Source organism: Falco naumanni, chromosome 1, assembly GCF_017639655.2.
Source record: "Falco naumanni isolate bFalNau1 chromosome 1, bFalNau1.pat, whole genome shotgun sequence".
NCBI lineage: Eukaryota > Metazoa > Chordata > Aves > Falconiformes > Falconidae > Falco > Falco naumanni.
Genome location: NC_054054.1, coordinates 119,508,801 through 119,524,718, shown reverse-complemented (window position 1 = coordinate 119,524,718; position 15,918 = coordinate 119,508,801). Strand labels below are relative to the sequence as shown.

The following is a 15,918-nucleotide window of genomic DNA, read 5'->3' as shown; positions in this document are numbered from 1 at the left end:
CCGCAGCCCGGGAGGGCACGGCCTCCCGCTCCCGCCCCTGGGGGAAGCCGATCCAGCCGGGCGGACCCCGGGCACCGCACCGGGCGGGTACGGGCGGACGGCAGCGGGGCCGGGCCGCGGGGCGAAGCGCCGGCAGCACCGGCCCTCCCGGCCACAGGCGGCGCGGGGAAGGGGGCGCAGCCCGCCCCGGCGCTCGGGGCTCTCCGCTCCCGCAGCTCCCATTCACGGTTAAGCCAGACGAGGCAGAGGACGCTTCTGCGGGTCCTCTGTAACAGAACTTTCTTGGAATGCTGAGCACAAAGCGTCCGAAAATAGCATTACACTGAGACGAAAGTTTGGGCTCACGCTAACATAAAAGCAACCATCCTGAAATTCCAGCATCTCCAGCAGCAGAACACACAAAAAAAATACATCTTCCTAAGCACAGCATGAAAATCAGCAAGTTTGCGTATCTTTATGGGCCCAGAGAAGAAACGACATCAGACCTGGCAAGGCATACATAGACACACCGAAACCGCTGAAAAGGCTTAAATCTTGATCTTGGGTTAGAATAGGAAGGATTTAATCCAACTTGATAGCGGAGAAGGTAAGGGATCAGAAAAAAGTCAAGACAGTCTATAAGTTAAAAACCAACACCCCCCTGCGGAACCAGCGGAAAGCTGGTACTTGTCAATAACAATTCAAGAGAGAAGAGATCTGACACACAGCAGCGAACCCACGCACCTGCTAATTCAGTCTCTGCGGTTATGGCCCAGAAAGAGCCCTGCCACACGCAAAGGCAACAGATGGCAAGTAGTATTTTCTCATTTTGGAGAAAAACTTGCCTTACATAAATGCAGTTCAGCAATTAACATGCTTATATTCCATGAGTTCCATGTTTGGCCAACCTTCAGCTCCTTTCGCTCGAGGCAAACACCAGAATGGAGATTCCATCACAGGAAACTGGCCGAATGAGAAGAGCTATTTACAGGATTTACCTTGATCAAAAGACCACCAGCTTAGTGAAGTCCCCACGTGGACAGGGCTCGGGGTTTTCTTTGGTACTCCTACACAGCATTACTGACTGAAACGTCAGTAAGACTGACAAAGCTGTCAACAGCTACGAAGATCACAACTGAACAATCTGTGCTACCACAACCACTGGCAAGAAATACACTGGATACAAGCTCTGACCAACACATATCACCAAAACCAAAAAGCATGTCATCTTAGCTACACGTTGGTGATTTTAGAATACTTAATTTTAGTGTCAATGCTGATGAAAAAGCATCTGGCTTTCTGATGTCAGTCTTCCACACATGCAAACAACAACAATAACCTTCCTTTGCCAGGAACGTTGAACGTTTTCCCTGTGCCGCCTCTATTGTGTTCAGTTCACCATCTCCTCATCTTTCTAACCCGGCCTCTGTTTTTTTTAACTGATGGTATTTATAAATTTTTCTGCTATTATAGCAATATTCAAGAGCCACGTGAATGATTCCATATGAAGCAATGGAAAATTTGTTCAAGCATACTGTCTACATGTCCTATACCTTTAATGGTAAACATCACCTGTTTCCATTCCTTCTTAAAAATAAATATTACTGGCAGTAACATTTTGGTGTTTCAAACAGCACAATGCTACATTAGAAAATGCATATAATTATATGGGCATGTAAACACCATCAGCTAAGGGAACACTGCTTGAAAACCCTAAGTTCCAAACCTAAGAATGTAAAAGTTGCACAACTTAATATGTTATAGGCTTAAGACACATTTAAAGAAAGAAATTACTGCCAATTGGTAAATGTTCCTGTCTTTGCAGCACACAAGTGTTGCTACCCAGTACTGCATTAGTATCTGAGAATTATATATTTTTTCCTACCTGAAGGAGTTAATACACTACTTTCTTTGAGAAACTGATGCAGCATTTCCAAGAACCATACCGGCATTCCCCAAGCTTAGCAAAAGTGCAACACTGGGAAATTTTCCAGCACAATTCAAGATGAAAGAGACTCATCACACAATTTTCTTTAAACATACATTCATATTACTACCACCATCGTATATATTGTCAGCATATAAAGGAGTGATGTTTCTAGGTAACAATACTAACAACAACTGCAGCATAGAACCATCATGACTTTAGGCAAAAGTGTAGCTAAAGTTCAGGCACCGAAGTTACATGTAATTTAGGGAAAGGCTTTGAAAATATTAAACCAAGATACTTACACAGCAAATATCAGAAAAGGTAAACTTAGAACACCAATTCCCTTACCATCACTGAGAAAGCATTTGCTGTTCACTAATCTATTTAATAAGTTCGCATAGACAGTCAGTCACACAATTATTAAAATACAAACAAACCAACTGCAGAACAAGGGGGAAAAAAAGGCTTACTGGGGAAGGAGCTTGTGCTAGGTCTCTGCCTACTGAGAGCACAGCTGTAGGCATCTTGCTTTAGCCAGGCAGTGAAACAGGACGTTGCAAATACTATAGCTCCATAATAGAAGAAATAATACAAATACCCCAGCTCCACAGATGTCAAATGGAATAAGATAGGTATAAATGAATAACAGTCAAAATACAAATACAATGAAGACACATTACAAGAATTTTCACAGGATCTTACTAGAGAAATGACTAAGATTTCTCAAAATATATGTTTTTCACCTCTTGCCTTACTGTGACAAGATAGTTCTCTTGCTCTTAAAAAAAACAGGGTGGGGGAAGAGGAAGAAAAGGCAGCAGATGCAGATAACAGTAAATTCTCATTAAGCACTACAGTGCTGCAGCTCAGAATGCAATATAAATAATTATAAATACAAACCTCCCTGTTGTAGCCAACAGGAAACAACCCTCATATTCTTTTCAACAGATATTTCAAAAAACAGAGGCAAAGGTAGGCTTTTTATACTGCTTTTAAAAACAGCACTTTTTCTAGCAAGCGAGACCTTCCTCATTGCTCTCTTTCCACTGTTTCACTGTTCTTCTGGAAAGTGTTATGGGCAGGAATAGAAGAACAGAGAGTTTAGAAAAGCCAAAGCAAGGGAAGAAAGAAGGTATGTTCAGTGGAAGATTTTGCAAAAAATCAGATCCTAAGCTTCATCAGCTGTTACAGGACAAAACATTACTGAGGGTGGTGGAAAGAAAAACTAGTGGATACATCATCTGGAAGACATGCAGAAATGTTAAGTGTCAGGGCTCTAGACAAAAGAATAGAAAAAAAAATTGTAAGGGCAGAGCACTAATTCAAATTAACCAAATAAGGAAGTATAACATAATAAACAAATGGGGTAATATATAAATTAAATCATCAACATATACAAACCAGAACATTCGGGATCATAAATAATACTCATGATCTACTAGCTTAATAGATTTCAACTTCCTTAAGCATGTCTTGCCAAAGGACAACTCAAGATATCACTTACAAAACTAAGCTACAGCACAAAGCACAGATAACACTTATCAGATTTTATCAGTTAACAGAAAACTTCACCTCTGCCAAAATGTCATTATTGACACTTTTTTTTTCTTATTAAACTGTGTAAAGTAGCTTTAAATGTTACAAGCTTGCCTGGTATTATGAAATACTTTGAACACTACATGACTTAATCGTCCTAAGAGATGATAATTGAAAGGGTTTTTTTGGCACAAGTTCTCAATATTCAAAGTTTGCACAGAAATGGACTACAAACAACACTGTGTTTGAAGAAGATTAACAACCTGTGACCCTTCAAATTTCGGCTGTTAACAACAGGCATTTAGTAATATTTAAAACAAGGAATTACCTTCCCTAAACACTATATTTATCAATTAATTGCTCTCCCAGCTATTAACTGTGCTACAGAGTATTTTTCTCTTTAGGTTATAAAAGAGATGTACCAGTCAGATGTTGTGGGAGTTAACAAGACTGCATCCTCGTCTCCTATAGATTATTTGAAACTATATTGCCAAGCTAAACCTTAACCCACAAAACCAACGCTGAATCTCTCAAGAGGAAGTTCAGAGGAGAAAGACACTAGGAGAAAGAGGTCCTTCCCCCTCAGAGAAACTCACATTTGAAGCAGGACCCCAAAAGGCCTCTGGAGAAATAGATGTTAACCTGCCTGCTGGGCATTCACAACCTTTTAACCTCTGGAAGCGGCCTGGAGTTACGGAACTCTTCCGGGGAATATCAAAAACGAGCCCCGCGAACCAGCGCCAGCCCACACCACAGACGCAGGGCAGAGGGAAGCCACCCGAGCTAACACCCGCCTGGGGGACCCGAGTGCAGCGAGCTGGGCCGCCCCACCTCGCCGATAACGCCCGTGCGGCCCGGGCCCGCGCTCCGACCCCCGCCCGCGGGCGGCCCGGCCCGGCCCCGCCGCGCCCGCACTCCCGAGAAGGGGCCGGGCCCAGGCCCGTAGCCCCGGACGCGCTGAGGCGAGCCCCGCGGAGCACGGCGGGGAGAAGCGGAACACCCCAGGAGCCCAGGCCGCGCCGCCGGGGGACGCCAGCCGCCGGAGCTCAGCGTGCGCCCCCCACCCCGGCAAGGCCCGCGGCGGGCAGGGCCTTCCCCGCGCCGCACCGGGGCGGGGGCTAGGAGGGGGAAATCAGCGGCGCGCCGCCCGCCCTCCATACACACCCCCCGGACTCACCGCGCAGCGCAGGGGGGCGCCGCCCCGCCCGAAGGTCCTCGCCGCCTGCCCGGCCCCACGCGGCCCGGCCGCCCCTCCAGCGCCGCCTCGGCTACCGCTACGGCCCCGTCCCGCGGGCCCCCCCCCCGCCCGCCGCCTGCTCCGCCGCCGCCGCCGTTCCCGCAGCAACTCTCGCGAGAGCCGCCCTGTCAGCCGCCCTTCGAGGCCGCGCCCCGCCCACCCGGGAGAAGCTCCTGCGCGCTCCCCTCCCCGGGCGGAGGGCGGGCCCGCCCCGCGCATGCGCACGGCAGGGAGCGGCGGGGGCCGGGCCGGGACTGGCCGGGTTGCCGGTTTCCCGGGGCTGACACCGGGCACGGCCTCGCCGCGGGATTTGTGCAGAGGCGAGCGGGGAGAGGCAGCGGCCGAGGTACCGAGCCCTCCCGAGCATCGTAGGGACTGTGCCGCGTTCAGACTACTAACCCCCGGGGGAGGCGGCCATGAGCACACTCGGGGTTCGTGCAGAGCGTTTGCCTCATTTATCCGTGCTCTGCTCGGAGGTAAGACAGGGCAGCCCCACGGAGCTGGCAGGGACAGGTCAGATCAGAAGCAACCTGTGGCTAGCATGGAAAACTCCACGCCAGGTCACACCAGGCTTGCCCACACAGCATGTGAGCAGGCACCGAGGGGTGCAGAACTGCTCGCCAGACTCTTGAGAGCAAAGAATACACCTGGTAGAGTCATTACTTGGCAACTATTGTCCCTTCCGAGCTTAAGGCACTCATGCTGTAGGAAAAAAAAACAACAAACCAGCAGTGTGACCACACATAGCAATTAAAATATGCATGGAGGACCACATTCAGATGGCACAGGTGTTTAACTGTGTGACCCTTCTGGCATTCTTTTAGCTTGAAAATACTCTTTAATTACAACATACAGTAAAACAGTTGTTCAGGTAAGCATCAGGCCTCAATTCCTCAAAGCCACTGAACAAAAAATGCTTCTAGCTCTATAGAGGAGAGCTAGTTTCTGAACCAGAGGCTTTCTACAGCTGTACTCCCGTTCCCATGAAAGGATGAGCCAGCTACAGGGTTCCTTTGTTTTTGCCCCCAGACAGGTTACTCCCCACTCCCCACGCACAAAAAGATGCTGAGACTGTAAAGGGGGAATCTAAGCACAGCATGTGCCACAGTATCAAGACATAAACTGCAGAGTTCCCATCTGGGCTCACATAAATGCAGGATTATTCTGCACCAAGATTGTATCTAATTTAGGCAAAGATAACGGATATTTTGTTTTATGACAAAGATGCACATTTGCAGCCTCCAATTAAACCCACTTTCTTTTTTAAATGAACCACCACATCAGTTGATGTCCCTGGCTGTACTCTGCAGGTGGCTCTCATGGTTTCACCCATACCAAGATCAGAATACCATCAGAATAAATACTGCTACCTCATACAATTTGGCTTACAAACCATGTTCTGCAAACATTGCCTACTAACATTCTCATTCTAAATGCTTAAGCAGCTTGATAAAGATTCCCGAGAGGTTGTTTTTGGATTAAATATGTGGTTTAAAGCCTTAGCAAGATCATTTTCTTATCCTAATAGCATTGTATTTAAGGAGTTTTAACTTATTTCCCAGATCTGGGTGTTGGGGGAAGGTGTGAATTCTCCCAATACTTAATTCAAAAATTGGAAAGGGTGGAGGAAAGGAGCTATAGGACTTGAGGATGTTACAAATGTTTCAGATGTTCTTTCTGAGGATGCAAAAGTGATTCATCTAGGATGACACAAAGATTGATGAAATCTGAGCTAGATTCCAAGATGGCTCAAGTCCCCAGTAAGTACTGTTCCTAGAACAGGCTTACAGAATCTCTGGTTTCATGTACGACCTCAAAACGAGGATTTAGAAATTCTTTGTAAGCCTCCTATAAGTTAAATAACATCATCTCAGACAAGTTATAGCAGCTACTTTTAGCTGGACTTGAAAAGCCAGATATGGATAACAGCTGCCAGTTGAATGATAGCTACTTTAAGAGGCTGCAGCTGCCCGACTTTAAAAGGGCAGTCCTAGAAAATTAAACAAGCATCAAATTTTAGAAATAGCAGAGATCAAAGCCTTATAGAAAGATATGCCTGATAAAGGAGTTGCTGACATATACTTGCTTGCAAACCAATTAATGTAGCATGTTCCTCCAGCTTGCAAACAAGTTAATGCTTTAGAAAAATACACAACTAAATGTGCAAATACAGGGCAGCTTCACTACAGCAAAAGCTGAAATCCTGGCATAGCTGTAAGCAAGGGTCAAAAAGGCAACAGAGACATTGTTTTGCTAGAGGATCAATTTCAAATGTTTTTTGTAGTCTAGGAATAGCTTGAATTTTCTATGACAGTTTGGGGTGATAAAATATAATCTAAGATTAGCTCTGAGTATTTTAAGTACTACTAAGGGTAAGAAAAATCTTGGTGTCTGACATTTCTTTTGGATGTCTTTTTAAACTTTTTAGAGCAGTCTGGGGAAATAAATGTATGGCGTTTGCTATCAATAGATCAGAGAAATATTTGTTAAGAACTGTATTTTTGTGTAAGCAGCCACTCAAGTTTAAAAATTGCTGCTTGGAATGTTTGTATTAATACCCTGTCACTGACATGAAGTGTAACATTAATAATGGAAGTTAGTGAATGTATGTGCCTTATCTTGACACAGTCTTTAAACTATGATCCATTAATATCTGTTTCCTTGCAATGGAATTTAATTATTGTGGAAACTTTTACATTATTAGCACTCAGAACTCCCACTGTATGTCATCTAAAGATGAACTTTTTCTAGTGTTGTCACAGCAAATGCATGACCTTAGCATGTGTTGTCATAACATACTGCTTCTCCAGATGAGCAGCTGGCATGTATTAAGCGATACTGTGTACATGTTCCTAATTTTTGCCACCATCTTAGTGCTACTGTATGCAGTAAACGTACTTCCTTGTAGGGCTGATGCAAGAAACTAAACGCTAACCAGGAAGATATTCTAGACTGTTTCTTTTCATTCAAAGGAATAAAGAAGTGACCTCTCACTCCCACTTGCTGAGAGCATCAACACAGGCAGCTTCAAAGGTGGTTTTGAAAACCAGGCTCAGAGCTTAAATTGGAGCCCAGGGGCCTCTGCCTCAAACAAAAGAGCAACTAGGAACTATTGGGAGAGCTATTGAACTTAGAGAGGATTCATAATCAGAAAATATTTGCTCTAGCTTTGATTCATATCTGTTCTCTCTCAGCAAACACAAGTTAAAAGCTTATGAACTGACACAGTAATGACAGTATGAGCTAGTGTGGTCTCTATGTTCTGCATGCATTGTGAACAAATTTAACTATAGCAGAATCTTTCTGGTGATAGTGCAAGACACAGAAAGAGCCCAGAAAGCGATCATCTCTCTCAGGTGGAACAGAGGCTGCAACAAGAAAAACCCAAGGTTAAGTGGAGAACAAATGTGATCCTTAATTTGTAGATGTTAACTTGATGCAAAGTTGCATGAGGCCAAAATCCTTAAGGCTTCTAATCAATCAAGAGGAAAAATCTAACATCTGAGTACTTTACATACTGTCAGTATCAACGATAAAACGGGGGGTGGGCAGTGTGGGGTGTAATTCCCTTGAGCACAAGTGGGAATATTCTTAGTGGTTGCTGGAATCTGACATCACATCCCAGCTCTAACAGAAGAAACCGCTGGCCTTGAGTAAGTCCTTGCTTCATCAGCACTGGTTTTTCACAGGGAGATCACCTTCTTGACCTGAAATGTAAGCCATTTCTTTACAAAGATGTGGTTTAACCCTACATTCCATGTACTTCAGCTTCTGAGTCTGCTGAACCGAAGGCAGAGGAAGCTTTCCTGCTAGAGCTCTCCAAGATGTCTCACTTCATCTTTTCTGTAGCCTTCACATTTGTTCCTAAGCCCATTCTCCTCAGACATGAGAATCCGTGATCATAAACTACAATACATAACTGCCAATTTAAGGAACTTTTGTGTCCATTGCAATGATTTTTATTTTTTTTTAATGACATCTGGCACAATAATTGTAACAAAATATGCTGCTAATATGCACCTTTCTTCCTCTGACGTGTTTCCTGATTTCAAAGAATTGTAGCAATTTTTTTTTCTTTTAAAGCAAAACCCTGACTGGCTCAACACATCTGAAGATGCTCAAAATTTCACATTGTGATTCTGCAATGTATTGCTGCAGTTCACACAGCATAACACTATGTGTGTTATCTGAGTTGTATTTAAGCAGCCTGATGTATGAACCAAGACAGAATGCTTCCTCCCACAAAAAACAACTCAGACAATCTGCTATGGGGAATGTGGAATAGACAAAGGTAACTCAAGATAGCCCTGATCAATTTTCTTGCAAGCTGAAAATTTAATGCCATAAGACTGTTCTGACAGCTGTAGGGGAACTGACTTGCTATATACCTCTGTCTGAAATGCACAGGAATAAAGTGGGTGCGGCAAATAGGGGAATGCCAGGAATGTAGGCACAGCAAGGAGCAAATGCTGGGAATGGGGCTGTTGATTTTTGTTGCATGAACATCACCCTTGCCTTTTTCTTCTCATATCAACCCACGCTGGCCTCAGTGTAATCATCAAGCCACGTACGTTAACCATAAAATCCCAAACTATTCCATTTGCTAAATATTTTAGCCTATCTTGGAGCAGAAGTTGCTTCACCAAACAAGCCTGATGCAACAAAAGAGCAATGAACATGACCTGCTCTAGGAAGATGCTAAACACCCTGAGAAAACCTAGAATCTAGGTGCTAACCTTAAAAGTCAGGCCACAGACCTACAGACACTACTTTACAGATAGAAAAGGCAACAAATTGCCTTCATTGATCATGAAGTATTAAAATGGTCACCAAACAAGCTTGGCCCATTGGAGTCTACAAGACTTAACTGGTCTTACTCGAGTTTCTCTAAAACCTTAATTCAAGATCTAGGTTTCTGGTCTAGACATAGGATTTCCCCACATTCCTGTATCTGAAACATTGTCTGACAGTACTAATTAGAGAATCAGACACCAAAGCCAAGGGAAAAAAACCCTGCCCAAATGTGTTCCTGTGTCTATTCTTTATAGAACGGGATAATGAATGGATTGGGCAACTACTTTGCTGTATATTGACTGCTTGGTTCCATTATATTTTGCAGCTTTGTGTTAGTGATAAAGGTGTGGATAACTGGCTAGCTGAAAAGGGTCACATAGACATAGTCCAGCTGGCTGGACAAAAATGCACATCACTCTCAGCTTATCTGAAGTAAAGCAAAAATACACTATCCTTGGCTGTTCTTGTTACACAATAACAGGAAGATCGCGGTGGGAAGAGAATGTTACAGGTGGGAACAGATAACTACAGAAGAGAAACTAGGGGCGGACTCGATATTTAGGCAACTAACCAATAATGAGCTTAACTTTTGTAATATGTATGAGCTAATTATAACAAGGCATAAAAGGTGACTGTAAGGTACAATAAACGAAGTCTGCTGATCACTCATATTGAGTGACTGTGTCTTCCCTCCGTCGCAACATAAAGGCAACAATATCAAAGGGATATAATAGATGTATCCACATACACACAATATAAATATCCATATTCTGCAAATGGGGAAACAAAGGCATGGAGGACTTGTCCAAAGTCATATGATAAACTAATGCCACAGTGTCCAACAGCATTGGGAACAGAATTCATAGTTGTTGACTTCTGAGCCTTGCTGTAACCATCAGCCAGTTCTCCCTGTTCAGAAACCCTCCCAATGCTCTGCCCTGGCCTTCTCACATACATATTGAAATGTTATCACAACTGTCTGTTTCTGAGAATCCGTCCAAGCGCAGTAAATAAGTGTTGGTGCTTGTGACCCAGACAGAACAGCTGATCTGCCAAAACAGCTTCACAATTTTACTCATTAAAGATCTCAAGAGCACTTGTGAGGCAGCTTAATCACCATGTGAGATAAACGGGGACTGTTCTGACTTTTATAGACCAGGAGACAAGAAAAGTTAGCTTAGCCTCAAAACTAGCAAAAAAAAAGTGCAAAACAAAACCACCCATGAGTCTTACAATAAAACTGAGTGAGCTAGGAAGAATGTAATAAAAGCAAATTCTCTTCCATGCCACATTGTGTTTGCATGGTCACAAAGAGAAGAAAGGACAAGATTGTTATAAGAATTACTATGTAGGAAATGCTGCTCTACCTGGGAACTGTAATAGCCATTCCTGACATTAAGAAATGAAACAATAAAATGAGTTGGCTGGGGTCACCCAGAGCAGCTTAAGCTCCAAAAGAAATCTGTAAAAGGGAATCTGATCCAACTATAGTGTGCCATCTCCCCTTTCTTGAGTACAAAAGGGATTCAGCTTTCTTCCTACTCCCAATACAGTCATCTGTCATTTTCAGGACAGCTTGGAATTGTCAGTTCAATTACCTTTCCGTCTGGAGAAAAACAAAGCAGATGCTGTTTATTACTAAAAGGCAGAATCTCTCTTTTGAGGAATATAACATCTCATTTTTTATAATTAAACATTGAATTAGGTGCATCTAATTTATTAAACAATACACAGGACCTGGGAAGTACTACTATTCAGCTAAAATGAAATGCTATCTTCCCTTCAGCTTTGGTAGAGGTGTTGGTCAACTCAACTACTGCTTTTAATTTTTAAGACTCAAACAGCTTTTGTATCAATCTTACCCTTTTAATTTCTCTTACTACTACACACATTAGAAATATGGTAGATCCCTAGCATGTCATGAAATGTGCAGAGGGATGGGGGAATCAGACATGCAGCAATTGCTTTTTCTAAACAATACAGAATTTTCTCACCAATTTAATTTTTTAAATGATTTTGCACTATTGTTCAAAAATGCTACTCATCAAATATTGATTAAAATGCAACTTCAACATCTTACCAGAGAGCTTAACTACACACACACACAAAAAAGCCAAATAAATTTTTTTTTTGTATACAATACCTGCTTTACAGTAGTCCTACTCAAATTTTCATGTCTGCTCTACCCGCAGCAGCACACTGATGAGGACTGACTGAAAGGCACATGCAGGGAGGTCAAATAGTTCCCTTGGATCTGTCGGGCACTGCAAGCCATTCAGAGGCGGAAGCTTACTGCAAACTGAGCCATGTCTCTGCCCATATGTTGTGGTCCCAAGAGGAGACTGTATATCCTTGCGCTGAAGACATGGTGAGCATGAAATTAAGCATTTTCAGACTATATGCATAGGTTTGCAGTAGCTGTTTCATTTCTGTAAACTCACTTCCCACCAAAATGATATAGGAGGCATTAGACAGTGAAACAATTCCAAGAAGTAGAAGGATGTGAAGAAAAAGCACCCAAGGTGCTTTTTATAGCTATATTGAAGCAACTATGGGAAGTAATCCTAATTTGCAGCCAAAATTGACTGATCTGAGCTTTCCATGCCATAATATTACATTACTATAAAGATTCAGAAGTAATATTATCTTGTTTGCCATTACATCATTTGTTCACAATTCTGTAATACTAAAAAAATAGAGAGGATGAGGACTTAACATAAGACAGAGCACTTTATTGTAGAACAGATCTTTACACCAAAGTTCTCAGACACAAAAATCATACCAGTTTAGTGCCTCATGAGTACTTCACAGCATTTGCCTTTTGAGTTTCCCTTTGTCATCTACTACTAGAATACACAGGAAAGTGCTCTCTGGATACCTGCCCTATTTCTGAATCTATAGCAATATTGTCCAATTCAAGGGTATTTTTGCTCTTCCAACCATCCTTGTAATAATGCATTTTGATAATGTTTTTCACATAATCTCAACATGCTCTACAAGGGCTAGGTCCCTAAATCACTCTGAAGTAAACAGTTAGATCAGATTTACCAAGGAGGAAATAAAGGTACAAATACATTAAAGGTCCAGTCTGTCAGCCCCCATAACCACACATCTTATTGCCAGAAATTCTATACACAGCATACTTGTGAGTGAAAACAGATTTTATTAGTAGCTTGTTCAAGACCCACAGGGAATCAGTGTCAGAGGCAAAACAATCCAGACTCCGGATCTCTGCTCAAGATGTATCTTTACTCTGACCTTTTACTTAAAACCTTCTACTAATTAAGTAGATTTTATTGGGAGTGGAACAATCTAAAGAGGAACTAACAAGATGCTCGTGCAGCACTAAGCACAATTCATGATCTTATGTTATTACAATTCCAGTAACACATTTATCCTCTTCCCCTTCCTTATACTGTCTCTAAATTACACCGTAAAATTCCCCCACACCTGCCATTTTAATATTTCCTTCGAAGACACCAAAACCACTTACGGTGTCACTCAAGTGTATTAGAGTTGTGGGGGTTTTTTTTGGTTAACTGATTCCAAAGAATTGTTCTGAGTAACAAGAAGCTCAGGAAAACAAGGAGTTCTGTGGCCCTCATTATTCTCACTAAAATTGACACGGCATTTAAAGAGCTGAAATCGCACTTGGAGAACTCCTGCACTCTGTATGGATCCACACACTGTGAAAATAGACTGTCTCAAAGGAGTATCGAGTATACTCCCAAAACATTACGTTCTTGTCCAAAACTGCATCTGCAGAGAAAACAGTGCAGAGCACAACTTCATTGTACAATTTATTGCCGTAAAATTGCAAACAACTGTGCCAGGCTTTAGCATCTGTAGTTCAGCACACTAACGAACATCAGTTTTGTAAAAAAAAGTCTCACAGGGGAACTGTCGCATCACAACCTGGGATGATACAAGCTCTACACTGAACTACAGGAACAAGAAAGAAATTAAAACTAAGGGACATGCATCTTTTCGATTTAGCCAGTCCACTATGAATTCAGAAAACAAACCCCAAATCTCTGTACACAGACGCAGACCATCTCTGCCTCACACCTCTGATTTCCCTTCCAGACTCGGCAGCAGCTTACATTTCTCATTAGATTACCAGCTCGACATGTTTGTGTTCTGGTTCCCACCACGGCCTCCCGGGCATCTGGCACCCAGCGCGTGCGTTCACCTCACGGCTCCTTCGAGACTTCCAGTCCGTTGGTTACTCTACGGCAAAAGCGGCTTTTCAGAGGGAGATCTGCAGGTGTCACCCTCCCCTTGCAGAGGCACAGCCCTGGCAGAGGGACAACCCTTCTCCCTCACTCACCCCTTGACTGGGGCACCCCCCGCGGCCAGCCTTTGCCAGAGGGCTGGAGCCTTAGGCCACAGGGCCTCTCCCGGGCTCTCTCTGTCCCCTCGGGCATTCCCTTCACCCCGAGTCACTTCACTGCCCCTCAGCGCCGTCCCTCCGACGGCACCTCGGCAGCCGCGGGGCCAGGGGGGTGGCCGCTCTGCTGCCCGGCCCCCCAGCGCCGCCGCCGGGGCCGAGCAGCCGCTCCTCAGGGCACTCGGGCTCCCCTCAGGGCTAGCCCCGACCTGCCGCCAGGGCGGATGCCCGGCTTCGCGCGCCACCCTGGCCAAGCCAATCAACGCGCGGCGTACGGGTGGCCGCGCGGGATCTCACCAACCAGACACCGGCTTGTTGCGGCCGCCCCGAAGCGCCACCGCGGGTCCCCAGCGCCGTGGCGTCCCGCTTGCCAGTGACCCTGATGGCGGCCCCGGCGGCGCGCGGGGAGGCCCGGCGGGCGAGCGGCTTCCCCGCCGAGACTGCCCGGTGCGGCTGGTGAGTATAGGCCGAGCGGAGGCGGGGCGCGGCCGGGCTCCATCCCGTCGGGGAGCAGGACCGAGAAGGCCCGCCGTTCGCTCAGCGGGGGTCCCCGCTCGGCTGGAGGCTGCCGGCCATGGCGGGGAGGCCCGCGGCAGAGCCGGCGGCGGGGCGGCCGAGCTGCCTTCTTCCGCGCAGTGCCATTCCCCTTACGCAGCCTGCCCTGGCATCTCGCCGGCGCGTTACCTAGCGGCTTAGGAGGGAGAGGAAATTAAAAAAAAACAACAACCCACAAACAAACCCCAAAAACTAAACCACAAGCACCCAGAAAAGGCGCTGCCACACGTGCTGGCGGCTCGGCGGGACTTCTCCCGCGGCGGAGGGACAGACTCCGCCTCACCGCAGCGCGCCCCGCCGGGCAGCGGCTCCTCAGCCCCGGGGGGCGGGGGCCCGGGCCCGCTGCGGCCGCTCTGCTCTGCCGAGGGGCTTCTGGGGATCCCAATTCTCACTGAAACGCCTGCAGGAGGTTGCCTCGGCCCCTTACGAGCTCGGAGAGCGGCCCCCGCTCGGCCAGGTGCTTCATGGCGCTTCACCGCCGTCCTTTCCTCAGGAGGAGCTCACGGCACGCTTCACCTCAGGCGCCCGCCTGCTTTATTTCCAAAAGCTGTGATCCACGTAGTTCTTCGATTACATTGCTGCTGCTTGTCTGCTGTCCAGGAGCTTTCTCCTACCAGGATAACACAGGCCATTAGTGATAAGAGGAGGCCTAAAAATCCCAGTTAAAAACCTCATTACATAAAGCACAAAGAAGTTTGTCTGAGACTATATTATCTACTCAAGAGATAGCCAGAGAGGAAGGGAAGACCTAGAGACAGGAGCAGATAGTGTTCTAGTTACACATTTAAGATTCACGGAGCTGTCACAGGACGGCCTGTGCCACAGAAGTTTCTTTAAGTTAGTCTGATCAGTCTTAAAAGTTACCAAGATAGCAGCAGGTGAACATGAGTACCCATCCATCTTCCCAAGGCGGCTAACCAAGTAGTACATATTTTTACGTTTTCTGAGAAAAAGGAAGCTGCTATGGCATGCTTGTCTAAAATCCTATTATTTCCCCCAGCAATTATAAAGTTCCTTGTGGAACAGGCAGCTCATACGTGGTGAGATACAATGGTATAGTAGTGCATGATCTCTGTGAGACACTGTAGGTTCCTTAGATATGCAAGTTTCTATATAAACAAACTTAACAGCTGCTGTACTACGTTAAACTACAGAGCTTGATCAAATATAGCAACATTTGAATAACATACCAAGCAAACTTGACTTACTTTCTAAGAAGCCAGCTTGATACAGGCATGCATATAAATAGCTACAATATGCTGGTTTTACACAAAATGTCTTTTGTTGTTTAGAGTAGTGCTTTATATTTCTTTGTTGTCTTTTACTCAAGCACATCAAAACACTTCACATAATATTCTTCTTAACCATGAGCTTTTAAATAAAAACATTGCCAACATTTTTTTGTCTGGTGAGAGGATTAAGATATTAGTGCTTTTAGTCTAGGTCACAAAACAAATCAATATTGCTACTGCAAGTGGAACCAAGAAAACAAACCTC

At 44.9% G+C, this 15,918-nt stretch overlaps 2 protein-coding genes across 5 annotated transcripts in view; one reads left to right on the top strand and one right to left on the bottom strand.

The window, feature by feature from the left end:
* GRB2 (growth factor receptor bound protein 2) overlaps window positions 1–14,033 on the bottom strand; it is a 61,956-nt gene extending 47,923 nt beyond the window's left edge. For 2 of the 3 annotated variants that reach the window (XM_040581680.1, XM_040581687.1), the window contains exons 1-2: window positions 13,807–14,033; window positions 13,580–13,706 (exon numbers count right to left, since the gene is read on the bottom strand). Coding sequence is in view for 1 of the 3 variants with exons in the window: in XM_040581687.1 (XP_040437621.1) it covers window positions 13,580–13,588 (9 nt within the window). In the remaining 2 variants the exon portion in view is untranslated. Of the gene's footprint in view, window positions 1–4,622; window positions 4,745–13,579; window positions 13,707–13,806 lie in introns of those variants that run through there. The other variant, XM_040581682.1, reaches the window with a different exon arrangement.
* Window positions 14,034–14,178: 145 nt separating this feature from the next.
* The window catches only part of TMEM94 (transmembrane protein 94), a 52,336-nt gene continuing 50,596 nt past the window's right edge, over window positions 14,179–15,918 (top strand). For both annotated transcript variants that reach the window (XM_040581653.1, XM_040581646.1), the window contains exon 1: window positions 14,179–14,322. The gene's annotated coding sequence lies outside the window, so the exon portion shown is untranslated. The remainder of the gene's footprint in view (window positions 14,323–15,918) is intronic.